Here is a 23,406-nt window from a genome sequence, read left to right as displayed (position 1 = left end):
AAACTTTCTGCTTTTCAGCCAAATATTTCACTTTTAGCAGCTTGTAACCTGCAGAATATGATTTTCTTTACAGTGCCATTTTGCTTAGTTTCATTTTGCAGCACTTTGGCAAAATGAACAGATTTCAGCGCTGCACTTTGAAGTAAACCCAAATCTGTGAACTTCAAAACAAGTTAATCTGTCATATTAGTAGGGTGTTTGTGTTTATATACACGCAGGCCTGGATTTTTTGGGCCCAATCTCACCTCTAATCTCACCTCTAATTTTAAATATTGTTTTAAGTGCAAAACTGTGAAAGACAAGAAGAAACTTAAGTTTAAAAAAAAATAAAAAAAATAATCGCGAAACATATCTTTGAAAAACACTGGAAACATTAATTAAAATATTTAGAAATCTACCCAAAAAAACAAACAAACTGAAATTCGAAACAATTTTAACCTTTTATAAACTTTGTCAGCAACACAAAATCCATGGAAAAATGCTTATTGGCCAATCACAAGAGAAAATAACCATCTGGAAGGGAGCCGGCTGTCTATTGTTTCAAATAATGAAGCATGATGTAAGCTGCTGCTGGATGTGTGGTTATGTTTAACGTGCACTAGTGCTGTGCAAAAGGAATTGGGGGTTTAAATAATTGTGCCTCTCCCATGGATTCGATATGATCCCCTGAGACTGGTGACACCACCGTTGTGTAACCAGCTGCGTTTACTGTATGACTGACGAGGACACTGGAACCGGAAGATGTGCCGCATTTTTTTTTCGACATTCTAACTGCATTGGGACTTACTAGTGGCAGCAAGATGGTGGTGAACTATCTGCAAATGAGCTGCTTCAGAAGAAACTCATTGTGGAAAAACAATTTTCTCGACCTTTGATCATTTAAAATGTTACTTTATATGATTTGTTATTCCTCTAAAATATGTCAAGTCTTGTGTCTTGTTTTCTACATTCCAATTTTGTTTGTTCTTGATATTTTTTGTCTTGTTGGTGTGCTAGTTTGTTTTTTCTTTCTAGGGACCGTTTGGGGCACTGGCCGTGTGAGAGCGTGCCGTACTTGATTTTCCTCTTGCTGTCCGTCCTTAATATCAGTTACAAATCGTAAAAAAGAACAGTTCCTGAAAAAAACAAGTACAGTGGTACCTTTACTTACGAATGTCTATACATACAAAATTTTCAGGTTGCAAAGCCATCATTCAATCAGACTAAATTAAAGACATTTCAGCAAAAATCCGCCAAGTCTCAGAATTTGTGGAAAGGAATCACCCAGGAAAAGTGTTGACAAGTAGGGCTTTTGCACATTATAATGTCTGCCTCAAGCATTTCTGACAGATCATCAAAAGCAGACGTCATTGAATCAGTTTTTCAAGAAACGTGAGACAAAAAGGTAAATGATTTTATTCTTTGCTTTTGTTTTTTTGCTATGTGTGCCTCTCATTTTTTGTTGATTTTGAGGTAATCCAATTTTAACATGTATTTGTTTCATGATCTGATGTTCTTGTATGATTTATCTAAACATTTCATACAGTACTTTTCCGGGGCTTGACACGACTTAGCGCATTCACATTCAAAATGCGTCTCCAGTTACAAAGTTTTTAGGTTACGAAGCTACTTCCAGAAAAAACACATTCGTAAGTAAAGGTACAACTGTACTCCTTGAGCATCCTTGATCAAGGAAGCAATTAAATCAAGGAGACGTGATATAAGACAACTTGATTAACAGGTACAATGTATTCCATACACCAGGAGTTCAGTCATCCAGTTGCGACAGAGCAATTTCCGATTAGGCAAGAGGCGATTTAGAACACCTCACAAAAGGGATAGTCAATCATAATTGTAAAGGCTGCAGCGACCTTCGACATGGTAAGAGAAGTTCTCTACTTATAGAGTATTAGTATAGTATACTGCTTTTTGAGTATTAGATTATGAATAGGTGTCAATATTGCATGCATTTTTCAGCTATTAGTTTTATAATTTAATGAACATAATAATATTTCAACAATCACATTATCAATTTAGTTTTTATAAGTGCACCTTATGCTTATCCACATATTTCAATGAGGTATTTACTTTCTGTTGGTACATTCCCAGTAAAATTTCCAAGTGCCCTTAAGTCCATTGTGCTCTTATCAGAAAACCTGCAAGAGCCAGTTAGATCCAGTATGAACAAGGGTTTCTTGTTAAGAAGTCCCTCCCTGAAACATAACAGTCAATGTAAGTTTCATTTTCTAGTTTGTCAAATCCATGCCTTTCTCCTATAAGAGAAAGGAGAGACATTTTTCGATGCCTTTTGAGGGGAAACGTGCTCCTGATCAACCGGCCCAGGGTATAGTACTCTGTTTTATAAAAAGGTTCCACACAGAAACTTGAATGGAAAGGATACAGTCATCAGAAGTCCACCAAAGAGGAACATAAAAACGAAGTCACCTGTTCGACCCCTGAAGGAACCTTCCTCCAGCATCCGACAGTATCTGTACCTAAAAACGAATAGTTGAGGAATCTGACAACATTTCTTAAGTTTTCAAAATCTGAATGTAAATATGCGAGTGTAATAAATACTGCTTGATGGCATACAGTATACAGACGCTGCCCTACTTACGAACGATTGTTCGTAAGTTGAATTTGTTCGTAAGTTGCTTCAGTGCTATATTTTGAATGTTTCAAGTTTGTATAAGTATGTTTAAGGCTTGTATAAGTAACCTGTATTGTTTTGTATGAAAAAATAAAGATTTAATCAAATACTATGCTCTATAAAGATAAAGTGAAGTTTAACTTACTTGTGGAAGATGGGCTTCAAGAGTTAGGCTACTTACATCGAGGTAGAAAGCGGGCAAAAAAAGAGATCCAACCATTTTCTCAACCGTATCAACCCTTCTTATTCCACTTTTATTTCAAAAGAAACGACTCGCCTCTTTACACTTTACACCAACCATATTGAATGGATGCACAAGATATTAAACACTAAAAACGTCAAAGTTCTTAGCAAGCTAGAGATACAGTACAAGTTGCATGTTCACTCACGAACTAGGAAGTAGAAGCCGGATACCTGCCAGCTTCTTCGGGGTGAATGCTGGGTGACCTCTCACAGCGCCACGAGACAGAAAGACGCACTAAAGTACTGTCCTCTACTCGGAAAAGGGCGCACACAATACAAAATCTTACTTACAGCAATGTCGGGATATTTTTCGACATTCCAAAAAAAATGTTCGTATCTACCGTTTTTCGTAAGTAGGGCAGTTTCTGAATAGAGGACTCAGCATACAATTGGGGAAAACTTGTCATCCACCAAATGTGCAAGTCCTAAATGTCTATATTATTCAACACCGTTGCCAATGACTAGTCATACAAATTTTGTGCTCATATTGTCGAAAATCACATGGAGCAGGAGTTAGAATAACTAAGGCTAGCATTAGCAATGCTAGCTACTAAGCTAGCAGTCTTTCTTCTGACATATTCATACATCTGAACAAATCGTTCCGTCTGCCTGACTTCCGTTCGTCTGATCTGTACCGATATATTGTAAATGGAGTGTCCCCATACACCAGTGCTGATGCAAAATCTTATAAAAGTCCGGATGCTTACTAGTTCTTTGTAATGGTATGCGTTCCTGTGCTTCGTTTAGCCGACAAATCACCCCAGGCCTGAAATGTTCCCCTCGCGCAAATGGCACTAAAATGACTTATATATATATATATATATACTATGTCGGGGGCTTTAGGCCCCTAGTAGGGTCACCCATGGCAAACAGGTCCTAGGTGAGTGGCCAGACAAAACGCAGATCAGAAGACCCCTTATGATGAGACAAAACGTTGGTCCTCAATTTCCCTCGCCCGGACGCGGGTTACCGGGGCCCCCTTCAGGAGCCAGGCCTGGAGGTGGGGTCCGCTGGCGAGCGCCTGGTGGCCGGACTTTTTACCCGGTGTGGGCATATTAGTTACTCCACGGCTCGGCGCCTGTACGTTGGGGTTCACCCCAGTAGACGAGAGGGTAGCCTTCGGGTGGGGGGAAGGGTCCTGACTGTTGTTTGTGCTTATGCACCAAATAGCAGTTTGTCGGTGTGCCATCGACACTGTGTATAGTGCCGATGGGGCGGTGCTGACCTCGACCCGGGACGTTGTGAATCGGTGGGCGGAGTACTTCGGAGACCTCCTCAATCCCACCGACACGTCTTCCTCTGGGGTTGCTTCGGGAGTATGGGGTACCGCACAGTCTTATTCGGGCTGTGTAATTTTTGAGCATGCGAGTCCCTGGGACCCATCACTTTTCGGAGGTAAAATGAACACTGATAGAACAGTAAAAAATGGGGCATTTGCACTTTGTATAGAAATCACTTTGTTAAAAATATTTTGCCAAAATTACCTTTTCTCTTCTGAACATTCGTCTCTCATTTATCCGTTCATAATTTTGCAGTTTATTTTAAACCACGTGATTTCCAGAAGATTACCGTTTTGAATCCCTGGCTAATCACAATAAAAGCAGCTCGTTTACGTAGTAAGAAATGGCAATGGCAAGACACTAATGTAGCTAGTTAGCACTAGATAACTTATTATATTGAGTGTCTTTGACGTTATTGTATCTACTTAACATAAAATTGCTCAGAAAAACATGAAACCTATCTTATTGAAAATGTTCTCAGTATATCCAGAAATACTTGAGGGCCAAGGCACAACATCGGTCCCTCTGTTTGACTGCAGATAGACATCATTATTTATTTCAGCTCAACTGCCTTTTCAACTGCCTTGCGCTCAAGTGCTCCTGCCGTCCGTCATGGCTCTCAATCTGCCAGAGTCGGGTGACGTGATGTCACCTGCAAAGGGTCAATAGCAGAAGTGGACAACCCGGTCCTGAAGGCCCGCAAGTCCTGCATGTCTTTAGAGGTTTTTCTTCTTCAATTAGGATGATTCAATTCACCAGGATTGTTAAAAAGCTCCTTCCAGCTTGCAGTCAAACAGATAATTTTTAACGTGCAGGACATGCGGCCCCTCAAGGTTTGGGTAGCCCACCTCTAGCTTGTAGAGTAGGTCCACTGTTTCACTACCTTGACAAAAACTACACTACTCCTCCTGAACGAGACTCATCTTCCTGACAGGCCCTCCTCTTCAGTACCAATAACAAATTAACCAGGGAGGCTGAGAGGTGTGATCTCTCCTTAATTATAATACACTCTCCATCCTACTTTCTCAAAAAAATAGGATTGCCATCCTAATCTGCTAATAAATAAGGTTCAGTTCAGACCTCAACTCAATGTTGTAGAGCACGTGGGTCAAAACATGCGGCCTGGAGGCCGGATAAGGAACACCTAAGATTTGAATCAGGCCCACGAAAAAACACGCAGAGAAGCACTTGATGTTAAACAAAGTCAGGCACCGCATGCATAGCAACTAGAGCTAAATAACTTTCTCTTTTTTTCTTTACTTGTTTTTCACTACCTTTCTGACTCTTTCTCTCTATATAGAGTTATATAAATCTCACTCTCTCCTTTTTTTCTTCCAGTCTTCCTTTAGTTCTAGCTTCCTTTCCCCCCTTTATTTCTATATCTCTCTTTCTTTCGTTTTACACCCCTGTTTTAGAGTCATGAACTTCCGGCAGATCTCATCCATACCCAAGGATTGCCACTGAGGAGTAGTTTGACCATCTCAGGGACTTCAACTCAAATATAGAAGAGCTGACATGTGATTCCCCAAACTCTGCTTCCTCAAAGGAAGTCATATTGCTGAAATTGACGTCTTAGGAGGATTCGGACCATCGTTTCCCAATGTCCCAAGTCAGGGCCAGCTGCATCCCAATCCCACTATACAGCATTAATGGTGCACTGCTTTTGTATCTAGAGTACACACAGGTTTGTATTCAGTTAGACAATAAGAGTTACAATTAAAAGGATACAAAAATATCATATTGAACAAAAAATTGAAGCCAACTGGACCAAAAAAAAGGAAGTTGGTTACTAACCGCCATACCTGTAATAAGAAAAAAAGGATATATTATGCAAACATCTTTACATGAGTAAGACCACCACTGTTATAATGATTCACATCTATTTATACTGTAGTTAAAGAATTATTGATGTATTTTCAACACCCTGCTGCTTGTCTGAGCTGAATTTAAGAAAAAAATATCAAAATTGTACCAAAATAAGCATATCACTTTTTTGCATGATGGGGTAGGAAGATCGAGCAAATTCAACAGCCCCATAAAGTAAAGCTAAATATTTTGTTGTTAGAGCTGAAATGCTAAATGATTCCATTCGACTCCTTCATGATCTGCTACCTTATCGTGGTGGAGGAGTTTCTGTGTCCCAATGATCCTAGGAGCTATGTTGTGGGGGGCTTTAAGCCCCTGGTAGGGTCACCCATGGCAAACAGGTTCTAGGTGAGTGGCCGGACAAAATGCTGATCAGAAGACCTTTATGAAGAGTAAAAGCATTGGTCCACAATTTCCCCTGCCCGGACGCGGGTTACTGGGCCCCCCCCTGGAGCCAGGCCTGGAGGTGGGGTCTGTTGGCGAGCGCCTTTGCTCAATGGGTCTGGCCGGGCACAGCCCAAAGGGACAACGTGGGTCCCTCTTCCCATGGGCTCACCACCTGTAGAGGGGGCCAAAGGGGTCGGGTGCGTAGAGAGCTGGGTTGCGCCTAAAGAAGGGGTCCTTGGTGCGACGATCCCAGGTTACAGAAAATGGCTTTTGGGACATGGAATGTTACCTCTCTGGCAGGGAAGGAGCCCGAGTTGGTGTGTGAGGTTGAGAAAATCTGACGAAATATTCTCAGACTCACTTCCACGCACGTCCTCTCGAGAGGGGTTGGACTCTCTTCCACTCTGGAGTTGACCGTGGTGAGAGGCGCAGAGCCGGTGTGGGCATATTAGTTGCTCCACGGCTCAGCGCCTGTACGTTGGGGGTTCACCCCGGTAGACGAGAGGGTAGCCTCCCTCCGCCTTCGGGTGGGGGGATGGGTCCTGACTGTTGTTTGTGCTTATGCACCAAATAGTAGTTCAGAGTACCCAGCCTTCTTGGACTCCTTGGAGGGTGTGCTTGAGAGCGTGCCACAAAGGGACTCCCTCTTACTGCTGGGAGAATTCAACGCTCACGTGGGCAATGACAGTGAGACCTAGAGGGGCGTGATTGGGAAGAACGGCCCCCCTGACCTGAATCCGAGTGATGTATAGTTATTGGACTTCTTTGCCCGTCATGGGTTGTCCATAACGGACACCATGTTCAGACATAAGGGTGTCCATATGTGCACTTGGCACCAGGACCCAGCAGACCCAAGCGTGTTGTGAGGATCTGTTGGGAACGGCTAGCAGAATCTCCTGTCAGAAGAAGTTTCAATTCACACCTCCGGCAGAACTTTGCCCATGTCCCGAGGGAGGCGGGGGACATTGAGTTCGAGTGGACCATGTTCCGCGCCTCCATTGTCAAGGCGGCTGATCAGAGCTGTGGTCGTAAGGTAGTCGGTGCCTGCCGCGGCAGCAACCCTCAGGCCCGTTGGTGGCCACCAGCGGTGAGGGATGACGTCAAGCTGAAGAAAGTCTTATCGGGCGTTCCTGGCATGTGGGACTATAAGAAGCAGCTGGCAGGTATTGGCTGGCGAAGAGGAATGCGGCCGTGATCTTCAGCTCTCGCTGGAGCGAGTCACAGCCGAGTGTGGAGCGGCCAGGATGAGGATCAGCACCTTTAAGTTCGAGACCATGGTACTCATCCAAAAGGGTGGCATGCTCCCTCCGGGTTGGGGATGAGATCCTGCTCCAAGTGGAGCAGTTCAAGTATCTTGGGGTCTTGTTCACGAGTGAGGGTAGGATGCAACGGGAGATAGACAGACGGTTCAGTGCAGTGTCTGCCGTCATTCGGACCCTGTACCGGTCCGTCGTGGTGAAGATGGAGCTGAGCCGAAAGGTAAAGCTCTCGATTTACCGGTCTATCTACGTTCCTACCCTCACCTACGGTCATGAACTTTGGGTTATGACCGAAAGAACACGATCAAGTGGCTGAAATGAGTTACCTCCGCAGGGTGTCTGGGTTCTTCCTTAGAGATAAGGTGAGAAGCTCAATCATCCGGGAGGGACTGTGTAGAGCCACTGCACCTCTGCATTGAGAGGAGCCAGTTGAGGTGGCTCGGGCATCTGATAAGGATGCCTCCTGGACGCCTCCCTCAGGAGGTGTTCCAGGCATGTCCCACCAGCAGGAGGCCTCGGGGGCGACACTGGGCATGCTGGAGAAACTATGTCTCTCTAGGCTGGCCTGGGAACGCCTCGGGATCCCGTCAGATGAACTGGGGGAGGTGGCTGGGGATAGGGACGTCTGGGCTTCCCTTTTAAGGCTGCTGCCCCCGCAATCCGAGCCCAGATAAGCGGAAGACAATGGATGGATGGATGGATTCCATTCGAAACAAAGTCTCACAAAACTATTATGGAATCACCTTATAATTTCAATATTACAATCTAGATAAAAACTGACAAAAGTCGAACAAGTGACTCACAGTCAAGTATGATTACTCACTTGGTAATTCCTGAGGATCAATTCTGGATTGAAATACAGTTGAAAAGGTGTGATAATCTCTAGTTGCTAAAAGAAAAAAAGAAAAGTCATTAATGCATTTTTTACTACACTTTTATGTGTAAAACACATGAACTCTTTCAATACCAAGCGTTTAAAAAAAAAGTGAATAAGAGCATTTATTTTTAGAAATGTCGTTATTGGCATTGATAAACTTTAAAGAAAAAAGATACAAAAATGAATAATAGGAGATAGCCAATATTTACATGGTAGTGCTTGTCAACCGGTCTAAGTTGTAAATGAAAGGAAAAAATACTGCAGTCAAACTACTCAAGTCATGTTTATTTGTATAGCCCTTGATCACAAAAAGTCTCAAAGGGCACAGATCAAAGGCTATTGGAAACTATTGTTACAGACTATTAACCTACATGAGGGCAAATTATACACATATCAACATAAACAAATAAATAGTGCAATGACATGTAGAGACATTCTGCTTTTTATAATCATTAGTCCGGCCCTCGTGAGAATAGTTTTTAACCATGCAGTCCCTGAGCTTAAATTAACACCACTGCTCTAGACAAACATAGGTGATTTGCAAAAGGCAATGTCCAAGTAATGCAATTTCATATAAATTTATTTTTTCAATTTCTCGTCTTTTAGAATTATTAGCTTAGTGGCCAGCTTTGAGCTCAAAACATCGAGGATTGTAGCACAGTATTGGGCCACACTTTACAGGCCCCTTGGGATGATAGTTTGAGGCAACTGCCTTACTATGAAAGTTAAAGACTTCAGTTAGAGAATTAAAGTGACAAAAACGCGCCTTAATACCTTTGAAAATAAGATGAATAATTAAAAAAAAATTAAAAAAAGAAAAGAAGAAAAAGAAAAAGAAAATTTATTAAAAGAGCAAAAAGGAAAAATCAAAAGAGAAAATTGCATTTAAAAAAAAAACTTCTGTATTTAATTCCTTCTTTAATTCCAGATAGTTCAACCCACTCAGACTATGACTTTATGGTCTTCTTTGATATTACATACATACATACAGGACTGTCTCAGAAAATTAGAATATTGTGATAAAGTTCTTTATTTTTTGTAATGCAATTAAAAAAACAAAAATGTCATACATTCTGGATTCATTACACATCAACTGAACTATTTCAAGCCTTTTATTATGGAATATTGCTGATTTTGGCTTACAGCTTAAGAAAACTCAAAAATCCTATCTCAAAATATTAGAATACTTCCTCAGACCAAGTAAAAAAATGATTTTATAACAGCAAAACTAAATCAAACATTTGAAAATGTCCATTGATGCACTCAGTACTTGGTTGGGAATCCTTTTGCACGGATTACTGCATCAATCCGGCGTGGCATGGAGGCAATCAGCCTGTGGCATTGCTGAGGTGTTATTGATGCCCAGGATGCTTCGATAGCGGCCTTCAGCTCATTTGCATTTGTAGGTCTGGTGTCTTTCATCTTCTTCTTAACTATACCCCACAAATTCTCGATGGGGTTCAGGTCAGGGGAATTAGCAGGCCAATCAAGGACAGTGATGCCATGGTCAGTGCACCAGTTACTGGTGGTTTTGGCACTGTGGGCAGGTGCCAGATCATGCTGGAAAATGAAATACTCATCTCCATATAGCTTTTCAGCAGATGGAAGCATGTAGTGCTCTAAAATCTCTTGGTGCACAGTTGCATTTACTCTGGACTTGATGAAACACAGTGGACCAACACCAGGAGTTGACATGGCTCCCCAAACCATTGCTGACTGTGGCAACTTCACACTGGATTTCAAGCAACTTGGATTTTGCTCCTCTCCAGCCTTTCTCCAGACTCTGGCGCCTTGACTTCCAAATGAAATGCAAAATTTGCTTTCGTCTGAAAAGAGGACTTTGGACCACTCTGCAACTGTCCAGTGCTTCTTCTCCATAGCCCAAGTCAGACGCTTCTTCCGTTGTCTTGAGTTCAGAAGTGGCTTGACCATGGGAATACGGCTATTGTAGCCCATTTCCCGGACACGTCTGTGAACTGTGGCTTTTGATACCTGGACTCCAGCTTCAGCCCACTGTCTTTGAAGCTCCCCCAAATTCTGGAAGCGGCTCTTCTTCACAATTTTGTTAAGGCTGCGGTCATCTCTCTTGGTTGTGCAGCGTTTCCAGCCACATTTTTCCCTTCCAACAGACTTTTGTGGATATGCTTTGAAACAGCCTGCTCTTTGAGAAATTTCTTTTTGTGTCTTACCCTCCTGATGGAGGGTATCAATGATGGTCCTCTGGACAGCAGTCAGATCAGCAGTCTTCCCCATACTTGTGATTTAGTTTACTGAACCAAGCTGAGTTTTTTAAGGCTCAGGAAACCCTCACAAGGTGTTTCGAGTTAATTAGATGATTCAGGTGATTAGTTGAATAGCCTACTTGTATACTTTTTCATAACATTCTAATATTTTGAGATAGGATTTTAGAGTTTTCTTAAGCTGTAAGCCAAATTCAGCAATATTAAAATAATAAAAGGCTTGAAATAGTTCAGTTGATGTGCAATGAATCCAGAATGTATGACATTTTTGTTTTTTTAATTGTTTATCGAAAATAAAGAACTTTATCACAATATTCTAATTTTCTGAGACAGTCCTGTACAATAGGGTTAGGGTTAGGGTTTAACCCTAGGGTGGGTTAGGGTTACAATACAATCAAAAATATACTAAAAACAATGACAGCTGAAGAATAAGAAAATTAGGGTTCCTTTGGGTTTGGTCCTTTCAATCAATATCATTTGTCGGAATTCGGCTGGTATGGGCTTTAATACCAGCGGGTATGATTATTTTGAAGCCCGATTTTACCTCTACAACTAGGAAGCAAACTTTGGCATAGTTTTGATACCTTAATCCGTCAAGCAGGAACCAAAAATGTCAAGAATAATGCAACAGCTAAGGTGCAGAAGTATCTAGTAGAGCTGCACAATTTTGTAAAAAAACTTAATTATAATTTTTCAGACCTGCATTGCAATTTCAATGTGACTTTCAATTTCAAAAGATAAGCATAGAAATGCACTTGTTTTGTTTTTGGGAAGAACTTAAAAATAGTGACATGCAAATTTACCTCCAGATGATGTTATTACCAACTGAGAGTATAGAACAGTAACAAAATAACAACTACACATCTACAAATGAATAGAGAATTACAGTTGAATAACGAAATTGAAGTGCTTCTACCTTCAATGTAAGAAAGCAATGAGAGCGGATGGCTGGCTACACTCAAGCGTCCGGTAAATGCGACTTCAGCAAAGTCTCTGATGATTAAAATATGTCACTAAGTGCCAAATGTAGCAGTTTTCCACGAGTAGTAGCTCCATGTAATCCGTTTCACGGGTAATGGATCAGGCTGTGGTGACTAGACATGTTTAGCAGGGTTGGCGTAAGAGTGGTTAGCCTAGCTGTTAGCTTTCCCTTTCGACGCTGCCTTAGTCGATTATTGGACGTGATAAAAATTGAGGGAGCCCATAGTGGTGATCAGCATTTCTTTGATTTAATTAATGACTCTTTTTTTCAATGGAACAAGCTGTTACAGCTACTGTATGAGCTGTCACGTTTGTTTTGGTGACCATTTGTGTAAGGGCTGTTAGACTGATTCACAGCTAACACCAGCCTATCACAGTCACGCACACATGTCTTGCAAACTTTGCCTCACCTAAGGCGCCCGCTTTGAGACTGGGAGGTTCGGGTTCGCGCCCCGGCCGAGTCATTCCTAAGACTTAAAAAGTGGTCGGCGGCGCCCTCTGTTGGCTGCGGCTGCATCGGCTCGCTACAACGGGTCAGGTGCAATCGACATTTCGTTCTGTGTACATTGTTACACAGAATGACAATACAAGGAAATTATTATTATTATTATTATTATTATTGGCTAGTGCCATTAAAACATGCCTCTGATTTGGTGGCGCTGTTAAACTCCGAAATGTGACAATTCTTGTAGGGCAAACAGTCCCCCATTTATTTAACAAACTATAAATCCTTAGAAAAAAAACGCAGTGTTTAGTAATCACACTATCGCACTTTGTCAAAACACAATATTGTTTAGATTTCTGTTAATCTGTCGATCACCTCCACAGTTTTAAGTTCCCTTCAGTACTAGGAATCACAAAGATATACACTTCCAATTATATACAAACGTGCCGTCTCAAATCTATGCACCCATGCTTCATCAGTAAAGGCTTCGTACACCTTTATCATTGCCAAATTCAAGCACCTTTCAAGCACTTCAAGAACACATTTTCCAGTACAGTACCTCCTTCAAAGAAGAAAATTCAGCGCAGATCAAAGAACATGGTTATTTTTGTTACTAAAATAAAGTCACTATCTGGCTAATGGCACATACTGTGTGCTATTTTGAAATGTTCCTATATATGATCTACGATCTTTTTGTGTCATTGGGCTGCTATACACAGACATGAATTCTGCCATTTTGCTTCAACAATGCATGCGCTGCTTGACCATGTCAAACCTTTTTGCAAACATGTTGGGTAATAATTGAGTTCAATACAGAAGACAAAAAAAGACAGTCCTGCAGGTATGAAAAGCAAATTTGGACTCACTTTGATAATATTGATTGCTCCGAAGCAGAGTGCATTATATCTTTCAATATCAGAGACGGCTGATCTTTTGCTTTCTGATTTACTCAATTTATATTTTTTGTGTGTTTTTCAGAGGATCTGTGCCTATATTTACATAGAAAGAAGACTAAGAAATAAAAAGAAGAGAAATAGAGAAAGACAGGGTAAAGAGAGAGACAAAGAAAGAGCAAAAGAGAGACGGACCAAAAAAGTAGACAGAAAGAGAAGTACAGACTCTGAGATAAAGGGAGAGAGACTGAGAGAAAGACAAAGATGGAAGGGAGGGGAGAGAGACAGAAAGACAGAGAGAAGAAATAGAGACGCAGAGAGGGAGAGAAAGCAAGAAAATATAGACTTAGAAAAAGAGAGACAGAGAAAGAAAGACAAAGACAAAACATGAGAAAGAAAAATAATTTTAAAAGGCAGAGCAAGAAAGAGGAAAAAGGTGAGAAGAGACAGAGAGGGGAGAGAAAGAGAATGAGGGAAAATAGAGAAAGGTGGAGAGAGAGAAGAAAGAGAGAGACTTAGGCACCCGAAATTCAAGTCAAGCACCCCCTAGGATCTAAGCATTTTTAAAACTCTCTTTCCTCTAATAAAGGGTAGGATAGGCTGATATATGATAAAAAAAAAAAAAAAAAAAAGGAAAGCAAAACAAAAAATGTGAACAACGCAGCATTGGAAATATTCCACTGCCTTGTAATGGTTAAATAAGACAGCTGGGTTGGGCACCCCCGCAACCCTACTGAGGATAAGCAGTGCAGATAATGAATGAATGAATGAATGGATGTATTCTTAGAATTGTCTTTTCTCCTCATCAGATGACCACAATATATTACATTAACAGTGACGGTGCACTGTTCTTTTTCATTGCATTATTATTATTAAAACATGGGACAGTTTTCTAAGCATTACACTGTGTATATATTTTTTTTTCCGTTCTATCCTGATAGTCAACATCTTACCTAATGTCCACTATTATGTGTACAGTAATGCTAATTGTAATATTCACCCTGGTCAATCCTGAAAGGGGGATTACCACATGTGAGGTCCATTCTCAAGGTTTCTCTTTTCTCCTCACACTCAGGTTTTTGAGTCGTTCCTTGCCCGCATGCTGGTTTAAGATCAGGTAATTGTGTAATTTTGTAACTGTAATCCTGTGCAGTCCTTTGAGACATTTGTGTGATTAAGGGCTATATAAATAAATTTGACTTGACTTGACTGAGTAGTCCTCTCTCTTCGAATTCTTTATTACATGTCTTGCCCTGGCGGGACACGTCTTATAGATACAGTGTTTCCAAACGTTGATATCAATGGCAATAAAGACATTTCTATCCCAGTTTAAATTATCATCAAAATTCGATGATTTATCCAAAACCATGGTTTTAAAACGTTAGGAATTGGTAGAGATTTTTCTGATCCTGGATTCTTATCTTGTTGGCAATAAAACAGCTTGTGTTTGAGAACACCGAGGAAGATTATTTATTTATTATTTGTCTTTTATTTTAATCTTAACCAGAAACAATTTTTTTTTAAAAAAAAGGAAAAAAAGAAAAGAAAAAAAGCGCCGAACCTAAATCGCCCCTGGTTGACGTACATCTCAGCTTGGTAAAGTAAGAATCTAATAACGGAATATATCTGAAAATAATTACGTAAAATTAAATTTGGATCCAGACACTGCATTTTAGGGGGCGTACGTTTGGGTTGTTAGACTCCAATTCATGACGTGTCTCATCGATATACCAGGATGTCTATAACTATGCTAATTATGATAAATAATAAACAAGCAAACATCTGACATTATATGACAGTTGTGGTAGCAAACAATAGGCAAGGAACGTGTAATTTCCCTTTAAAAGAGTGTTCATCTTACCACTGCTGCAGTTGTAAGGACGCATGCTGTAGTATATGCCCTGGTCACAAGCGGAATCTGTAAATACTCCTGTTGAAACGTCTGATAAGCCATTTCAAACAGAATTTAAGAATCCAGAGCTGGCACTTTCACAGTGAGTCTCTACCACCAAACATAAGAAGCCCAAAACCAGTCTAATTTTCTTATCTCCTCTTGTTTGTTTGTTTTCTTCTTCGTTTTATTCGTCTTCTTGTTCCCCAACATTCTAAATGCATCGTTGCCGTACTACTGCCATCTATAGGTTAACAATATGCTCTAGTTTTTAGAAAACATCATTTTAGAAGTCGAATAAATGCCAAAAAAGCTGACATGGCACTTTACTTTTGTTTTTCCCAGAAAGACATTCCACTCCCCCGGCCAAGAATAACATTGAATATCAATACCATTCTTTACTTGAAGTCAGGTAGGTTACCTTAGATGTAAAACATGGCCCATAACAGCTGACTTGTTTCTTTTTGGTTTTGTTGACCTAGCATTTATTCCCAAATACTATTCCATTCTCCTAGGACAGGTCCTTTTATATCCCATACACCATCTTTCACAGGAAGTCAGGTACGTTACCCTAGGTGTTGTTGACTAGGCATTTCATCCCTAAGAGAAACCGAGACCAAAGTCAAATCAAGTCATTTTTATTTGTATAGCCCTTAATCACAATTAGTTTCTAAGGGCTTCACAAGGTATTACATATAAGAAGTTTAGGTTATTCGTATGCAAAATGATATTGAATTTCAACACTGTATGTTGTTACAGGTAGTCAGGTAATATAATATAGTTTTCCCACCCCTTACAGACCGCTGATGGGAACTGGTGCTCTGACATCTTTGTTGCAAATGAAACTAAATTGTGAAGGTTTCTCTAACAGAGTAAAATCTTCTGTAAAACAAACAAAGAATACGAAATCCTGTGCTGCTACGTATAATAAGCAACACTAAATTTGCTGCAAGTTTGGTATTACATGTAACTAAGCTCTACAGCACAGATGTCAATCATGTGGCCTGTGGGCCGATCAGGCCCGCAAAGGGTTTCAATCTGGCCTGTGAAAAGATGCACAAGAAAAATAAGCTGCAGTTTTAAATATGTCTGCTTGATGTCACCAAAGCCAGGCCTCACTCACAAAGTTTCTCCCCCTCTCCTCCTTTAATAAAAATAAATAAAAATAAATAAAAGTACTACGAATAAAAAAGTTTTTTTTGGTGCAAGCTTTGTCCATATCGTATCACAATCCTGTCAGTCACCCTCTGACTACCCTCACCTGTGCTCACTCTTTCAGCCCCAGCTGCCACCTGTGTACTAATTATCCCTCTCCCTATTTAAGTGCTTCCTCTCCAGTCACTCTAGGTCAGTCCGTCTGTGTACTTCGGCTCATGTAAGGTAAGCACTTTTGATTCTGGCTCCTGGTTTGATTCCTACCTGTTCCTGAATCCCGCGACCCGCCTGCCCACCTGGTCTTCCTGCCCGATTCCTTCCCCTGATTACTGCTATCAGTCCCCTGCCCCTGGCTTACCAATTATCTCCGGTTACCCGACTTGTTCCGATCCAAAACCATGCTTCGTTCTCCTGTTCCGGCAACCCGACTTGCTCCGATTGGTGATCACACTCTCCTCTCCGGCCCCGGCTGTCTGCCTCGCCACCTCTCACCGGCCGCGGTGTTCCACCTGCCCAGCGAGCACCAGATTGCTGTTTTTTTTTCCTCTCTCCCCAATCCCTTAATAAAGTGTTGTGTGGAACGTTACGCATTTGGATCCCCTGTTGGTTCCGGTCGTGACATATTGTTCTTTTGTGTGTCTACAATTTTCATAGTCCTACTACAAAATTACCACAAAACCAAATATCAAATTGTGGGCTTAAAACACAGATTCAGAGAAGAAACACCAAACAAATTAATCCCAAAATATTACTAATGTAATACACTAAGAGCCGATCGAAGTCAATACAAGTCATGTACTTCACAATGTTTCTCAGCAGCGTGGGTTTCACTGTTGTCATTAACAGGCTGTGGCTATACTTGCAAGTCAGACAACAGTGCCGATGCCACCATTGATTGCATTTCTCTTAGTTTTGTTGGGAAGAAGGTAAGGGTAGTTCACACGATCCGTAGATCACTAGTTGTGGGGAGCAGGTTGCTCAGACGTGGAAGTGGTATTTCTGTGGCGAGCAATGGCCGTGTCAAGAGTGGAAAAAAACAAAGCAGTAGCCAGAACGGGGGAGCAAAAATGTAGTCCAGATCAGAAAAGGGGTCTGAGCCAGACAGGAATCAGAACAGGAGGGAGTCAGGGTCGAAGTGCTTGCCTTGTCATATCCAGCATGGTCACCGTGGCGACCAACTGGGCACCGGCTGGAGCAGATCGTCTAATTTGCTTGTGGGCTTCTCAAGGGTGGGTCGTGCGCATTGCGGGTTGCTGGTTCATTGCGTTTTCTGTTCTGCATTTTCTGTTCTGTTATGCTCTGTCCTGTTTTGTTTGATTCGGAGGAAACCTGTGTTTGCACGTTTTGAGTAAAAGCCTGTTTTGTGAGTATCCCTAGTCTTAGTTCCTGTTTGCCTGTAAGCCTGTTTTTGTTTTGTTTTGTCCCTGAGGGTTGGACGACTTTTATTTCCTTAATAAAAGTATCTGATCGTTAACGCGAATGAGTTCTCCCTGCATGCCCCCTGCCTCCGATCTGGTCCGGTCCCATGACAGAATGAACCAGCCAAGATATGAACTCAGCGAATGATCCCAACACAATTTGGGGAGAGCTGGAGGACGCTGTTTGGCAAGCGCCCAGTGAGGTAATCTTCCCTGCCCATTCGAACCCCGCCCATCGTGTTCATTGCTGTGCCTCAAATGGGGTCCCGGGAAGATTTGACGCCGACCTGTCCGACTCTACTGCCTGCCTGTTCGACTTTCCTGCCTGCCTGTCCGACGACTCCCCTGCTGATTGCCCGCCGGACTCCCCTGCTGATTGCCCTCCGGACTCCCCTACTGATTGCCCGCTGGACTCCCCTACTGATTGCCCGCCGGACTCCCCTGCTGGTCGCCCGCCGGACCCCCCTGCCGATAGCCAAGTCCGACTCCGCTGCCGATCGCCTGTCCGACCCCCCCTGCCGAGCGCCAAGTCCGATCCGTCCGACGCCGATGGCGCCTGCCTCTCCCCGTTCCTGCGTGTTCGGAGGAGGGAGCGGGGTTGCCCTAATCGGGAGCATCGACCCATTCCGGGGTGCGAGGTAATTATTTTCTTTTTGGGACCTCAGGAGCTGTCCCTTAAAGGGGGGGCTCTGTCATGTCCAGCATGGTCGCTGTGGCGATCGGCTGGCCCCGCCCCCAGGGCACCGGCTGGAGCAGATCGTCTGTTTTGCATGTGGGCTTCTTAAGTGTGGGTTGTGGGTATTGCGGGTTGCTGGTTCATTGCGTTTTCTGTTCTATATTTTCTGTTCTGTTCTGCTCTGTCCTGTTTTGTTTGATTCGGAGGAAACCTGTCTTTGCACGTTTTGAGTAAAAGCCTGTTTTGTGAGTAGCCCTATTTCCTGTTTGCCTGTAAGCCTGTTTTTGTTTTTTGTCCCTGAGTGTTGGACGACTTTTATTTCCTTAATAAAAGTATCTGATCGTTAACGCGGATGAGTTCTCCCTTCCTGCCTCCTGCCTCCGTTCTAGTCCGGTCTCGTGACATGCCTAGCGTAAACTGACTTTCGCAGACGGACTGAGAACAGGTGACAGAACGACGGGGGTTTGACTGCTAGCCAATCTGCGTCCGAGGCCATTGGCGCCAAAGGAGCGGGCTCAGGTGCCTTGCATCAGTAATCATGACGGAACCCCCCCTCAAGGGACGGCTCCAGAAGTCCAAAACGGAAAAAAAAACACCAAAATCAAAAAGCAATCCACCGAGTGAGCCGATGCCCAATCATCAGCATCAGGGGGCGCCAGGCAGGTGGGCGAACCGGGCAGGCGGACAGGCCATCGGGGCAGGCAGACAAATGGTCCAGGCAAGCAGACGGACGATGAATCAGGCAGGCGGACAGGAGAGTCAGGCACGAAGATAGACGAGTCAGACAGGCAGACGGACAATCCAGGCAGGCACATGGACGAGTCAGGCAGGCAGACAAGCCAGACAGGCGGACGGGTGAATCAAGCAAGCAGACAGGCATGGAAGGCCGACAAACAGGCATGGCAGGCGGACAGACAGGAAAACGGACGAGTCTGACAGGCGGACAGGCGAAACAGGCAAGCAGACGGGTGTGGCAGGTAGACAGACTGACAAGTCTGATAGGTGGACAAGCAAATCAGGCAAGCAGATGGGCATGGCAGTTAGTTTACTGTGTAACGATTAAAAATTGTTACAAGCATAATGGCAAAAAGAATGTAGAAATTCATAGCGGGATTAATTAAAACAGATCAAACAGGGTTTATTCTGGGAATAAAGGGTGCAAACAATATTAGGAGGATAAGTAACATAATTTCGAGCACAAAATTGTCACAAGCCAGAAACGGAGACAGGACCTGGTTGCGTTCGTTTAATCAATTTTATTGATAAAGAGAGGGAGCAGTGCTTGCTTCCACAATTCGATGATCGACGGACACGGGTAGCACAGGGCAGGAACGCGGAAGTGGCACTTCCATGTCAAGCGAGCGCCTCAATCTCCGCTCGGGGAAAAGTTCGCTGGATTAATTTCTGGTCAGACCGTTCTGTCACAAGCCAGAAACAGAGACAGGATTCAGTACATTTTTTTTTTCTATTGGTTGACTGATTTCTATTGGTAGACTGATTCTATTTAACAAAAATTTTAATCAACCTAGTAATATCATAGGGATAACATGATTAGTTGTTATTTTAGAAATTCAAATACATAAATCCCACCTAATGGGCTTCATGGACAAGAAAAATCTATTCAAGTATTGATAATTCTCATCTCATGTCATTAGCTGCACCGCTTATCCACAGTAGGGTCGCAGGGGTGCTGGAGCCCATCCCAGCAATCATCGGGCAGTGGGTATTGATAATTATTTGAAGCAATTATTCAGAATAGAATAAGTAATCTATTTATGTATTTGAACAATTTATTTCTTCATCTTTTTCATGCTTGATTTGACAGAAAATACCACAAACTAAATCCCAATTTATTGGTTTTATAAAGTAAATCAGCAAAAGTGTGCAATTTTTTAGGTAGTTATATGGCTACCTTTTTCGTTTTGTAACTAGCCAACTTCTTAGCATTTTAGCCATTAAGCAAGATATCTATCTAAATTGCTATTTTTTTTTGCTGCATCCTATCTTGCTTACAATTTTGCTAGATATTAAGATACCATTTGGCCTCCTTTTAAATAGCTATTTTTTATTAGCTTACTATTTAGCTATTCAGTTGGATTTTTACTCCTTTACCTAGCTCACTTCTATTTTTTTTAACCTGTTAATCATTCGAGCTAACTTTTCTACCTTTTTAGCTATTTAACAAGATATCTTGCTAGCTTTGTACACTTATTTTGCGTGCTATCTTGCTAACATTTTATCAGATTCAGATTTACTTTATTGTCATTCGTGTACACGTGTATACAGAACGAAATGTCGATACATCTGACCCGCACAGTTTCTTTCAACGTCAGCCGGGATAGATAAGATTAACCATGTCTTCGTCAGAATTTTAGCGCAGCAGTTCGTCATCTCGCGGTTCGATGCCACTTCCAGTTGTTAAATGGTCCAGTTTATTGTCCAGAGCGCGAACGTTGGAGAGCAAAATGGATGTTAGAAGGGTTAGCCTTTAGCCTAGCTGTTAGCCCGGCCCACTTCCTCGTCACGCCACTCTGCTTCGCTGCTTTGTAGGCCGCTGGGTCATTGTGGACATAGCAGTCCGTGGCTAATAAACACTCCCGAGTGGTCGTAGCACCGAGCGCTTGATGTTGAGTGGTCGTAGCACCGAGCGCTTGATGTCCTCGTTCGGCGGTCACGCCGCTGTCTTGACACTCTGCTTCGCTGCTTTGTAGGCCTTTTTTTGCTAGTTATTAAGCTAAATTTTGGCCTCCTTTCTAGCTAACTATCTAGCTTTGTTTTTGCCTTTTTATTCGGCTATTTGAATTGCTTTTTACTCCTTTAGCTAGCTATCTAGCCACCTTTTAGTTTTTCTACCTGTTCACATTTCTAGCTAGTTATTAAGCTACCTTTTTGGCTTTGTAGTGAAGATGGATCGTGGATTCTGATCATGTCTTTCGCATGTTCGTTTAATTTCGGGTGAGGAGAATGTTGGTAAATTAAGAGGCTGTAGATGTACTGCTTATCTAGGTTTTTACGGACAGAATAGATTCTGGACACCGCCGCAATACAAGTCTTCAATCGGACAATCTTAGTAGTAGTATGACTATGACATTTTGAAGCAAGGTTTTTATACCTTTTTTGAGACGTTGGTCAACAGGAAACTGCAACGTCCGGTTTTCTGCTTGACATCAGGTTGAACTTTGCTCTTTTGCTAAATGTTCCCGACAGTTTGAACTAGTAGTTTGCATTGAAAATAACCGGCACTACGTTCAAACTTCGCCTTCTTACAACCCCCCCCCCCCCCCCCCAGATCTTTCCAGAGGGGCAGTACCGCCCACCTTGAGAAACACCGGTGTTAAGTGTGAAAAAGAGGTGAGTCGTTTCATTTGAAAAGAAAGTGGAATAAAAAAGATAAAACAGTTAAGAAAATGGTCGGATCACTTTTTTTTCTTTCGTCCACTCTACCATGGAGGAGGACCCCTAGAAGCCCATCTTCCAAAAGTGAGTTCAATTTAACTTTATTCAGCATATTATTTCATGAAATGTTTATTTTTTAGTACAAAGCAATACAGGTTAATTCTATAAGCCTTAAACATACTTATATGAATAGAATAGAAGAATAGAATAATTATATAAACCTTAAACATACAAAATATAGTACTGAAGCAACTTACAAACAAATTCAACTTATGAACACTCCGTAATTGGGCCAGCGTCTGTAACCACTGCTGCAGGAAGTAACCTGAAAGGGAGGGGAGGAGTTACACTTCATAGTGATGGCAATTCTGGCTCTTTTTAGAGCACCGGCTTTTTTGGCTCCTGAACGATTTTTCAGATTATATGGTGAACCTTTCCTTAATTTAAACTTTTAACTTGATTAAATGAGAACACAACCCAGAGATGACACGACTCAAGATGGGCCAGTTACAAGCACTTTCGAGAGAGAGACAGACAGAAAGAGAGGGAGAGAGGCCGACAGAAAGAGAATTAGAGAGAGAAAACAAAGAAAGCCAGGAGAGAAAGAAAGAGTGAGACAGACACACAGGGGAAGAAAAGGAGTGAGCGAAAGAGTGAGAAAGTAAGAAAGAGAATGAGGGAATGAGAGTGCCAGAAAAAGAGAGACAGAGTAAGGAGAAAAATAGAGAGAAAAAAAGAGGGACCGTGAAAGTGGGTGAGAGAGAGACGAAAATAGAGAGCGTGAGAGGAAGAGAAATAAAGTGGGAAAGAGAGAGGGGAAAGAAAGAGAAACTGAGAAAAAGTGGAAGAGAGGCTAAGTGAAAAAGTAAGAGAGAGAACAAGAGAGTGAGGCAAGAAGTCTTTCTTGAAAAAGAGAGGCATGGAGAGAGAAAAAGAGAATGAGAATGAGAGTGAGAGAAAGCAAGGAGAGAAAGAGAAAGTGAGAAGGGAGAAATAAAAAGAGAGCAAAAAGGAGAGAAAAAGAAAGGGATCAAAAAGAGAGACAGCAGGATGGAGAGAGGGAGAAAACACAAAACAAAAAGAAACAGAGTAAAAAAAAGAAATAGAGATTGAAAAGGATGGACAGACAGACAGAAGGAAAAACAGGCAGAGAGAAAACTCCTTGTTAAGGGGACTCAGTTCTCGTCTTTCACTTCAAAGAGCCTTCTAATTGCGCCGTTTTGTTCGCGAACGAAACATCTCTATTACACTACAGGAGACTGGGTTGTGGTTGCGGCAAGAGATGCAAATGCTGCTGCGAAGATGTGCAAGAGAATCGTCTAACCTTGCAATAGCAAACAGGGGTAAAAATAGAAAACTCATTTTAAAAAAAAGAAAAAGGCAGGGTTTTGGGTGTCGCTTAAGGTTTTACTAAAGCGTGATTTTGCCCCTTCTCCATCGCTTAGAAAATGGATACACTCAGAGCGAATATCCCGACTGATGTGGTAAGATACGAAACATTCGCCAAAATGTAGACATTTAATCCGTATTGATTTGCTTGCAATGCAGTTGATAGTAATAATATTGATAGATTTACATACATTTCACACATTTACTCTTCTCGCATCATTGTGTTTTTTTACACTTGATTTAAGTTTGAGATGGCATCCGTGCAACCTTTAACATGCTATACGCATGCTGCACAATGTGTGTTCTGATTAACAATTTCTAGTCATGTATAAATTCGTCAGGTTTGCCTCTGCAAAGTGCTTGGCTTTTATTTTGTTCCTA

The 23,406-nt window shown here is 42.0% G+C and overlaps 2 protein-coding genes across 6 annotated transcripts in view; one reads left to right on the top strand and one right to left on the bottom strand.

Annotated features, from left to right (window-relative positions):
• The window catches only part of derl2 (derlin 2), a 35,853-nt gene extending 20,660 nt beyond the window's left edge, over nt 1-15,193 (bottom strand). For all 4 annotated transcript variants that reach the window (XR_015847069.1, XM_088319626.1, XM_088319628.1 and 1 more), the window contains exons 1-4: nt 14,962-15,193; nt 8,488-8,553; nt 5,881-5,954; nt 2,381-2,474 (exon numbers count right to left, since the gene is read on the bottom strand). Coding sequence is in view for 3 of the 4 variants with exons in the window: in XM_088319626.1 (XP_088175752.1) it covers nt 2,381-2,474; nt 5,881-5,954; nt 8,488-8,553; nt 14,962-15,054 (327 nt within the window). In the remaining variant the exon portion in view is untranslated. The remainder of the gene's footprint in view (nt 1-2,380; nt 2,475-5,880; nt 5,955-8,487; nt 8,554-14,961) is intronic.
• A 1,158-nt stretch (nt 15,194-16,351) lies between these two features.
• ajm1 (apical junction component 1 homolog) overlaps nt 16,352-23,406 on the top strand; it is a 33,020-nt gene continuing 25,965 nt past the window's right edge. Inside the window, exon 1 of one of the 2 annotated variants that reach the window (XM_088319642.1) lies at nt 16,352-16,371. The gene's annotated coding sequence lies outside the window, so the exon portion shown is untranslated. Of the gene's footprint in view, nt 16,372-22,905; nt 23,121-23,406 lie in introns of those variants that run through there. The other variant, XM_088319641.1, reaches the window with a different exon arrangement.

Source organism: Urocampus carinirostris, chromosome 16 (genome assembly GCF_059441175.1).
Source record: "Urocampus carinirostris isolate Australia breed hairy pipefish chromosome 16, RoL_Ucar_1.0, whole genome shotgun sequence".
Classification (NCBI taxonomy): Eukaryota; Metazoa; Chordata; class Actinopteri; order Syngnathiformes; family Syngnathidae; genus Urocampus; species Urocampus carinirostris.
The sequence above is the reverse complement of the archived record's forward strand: the minus strand, read 5'-3'. Positions and strand labels throughout refer to the sequence as shown.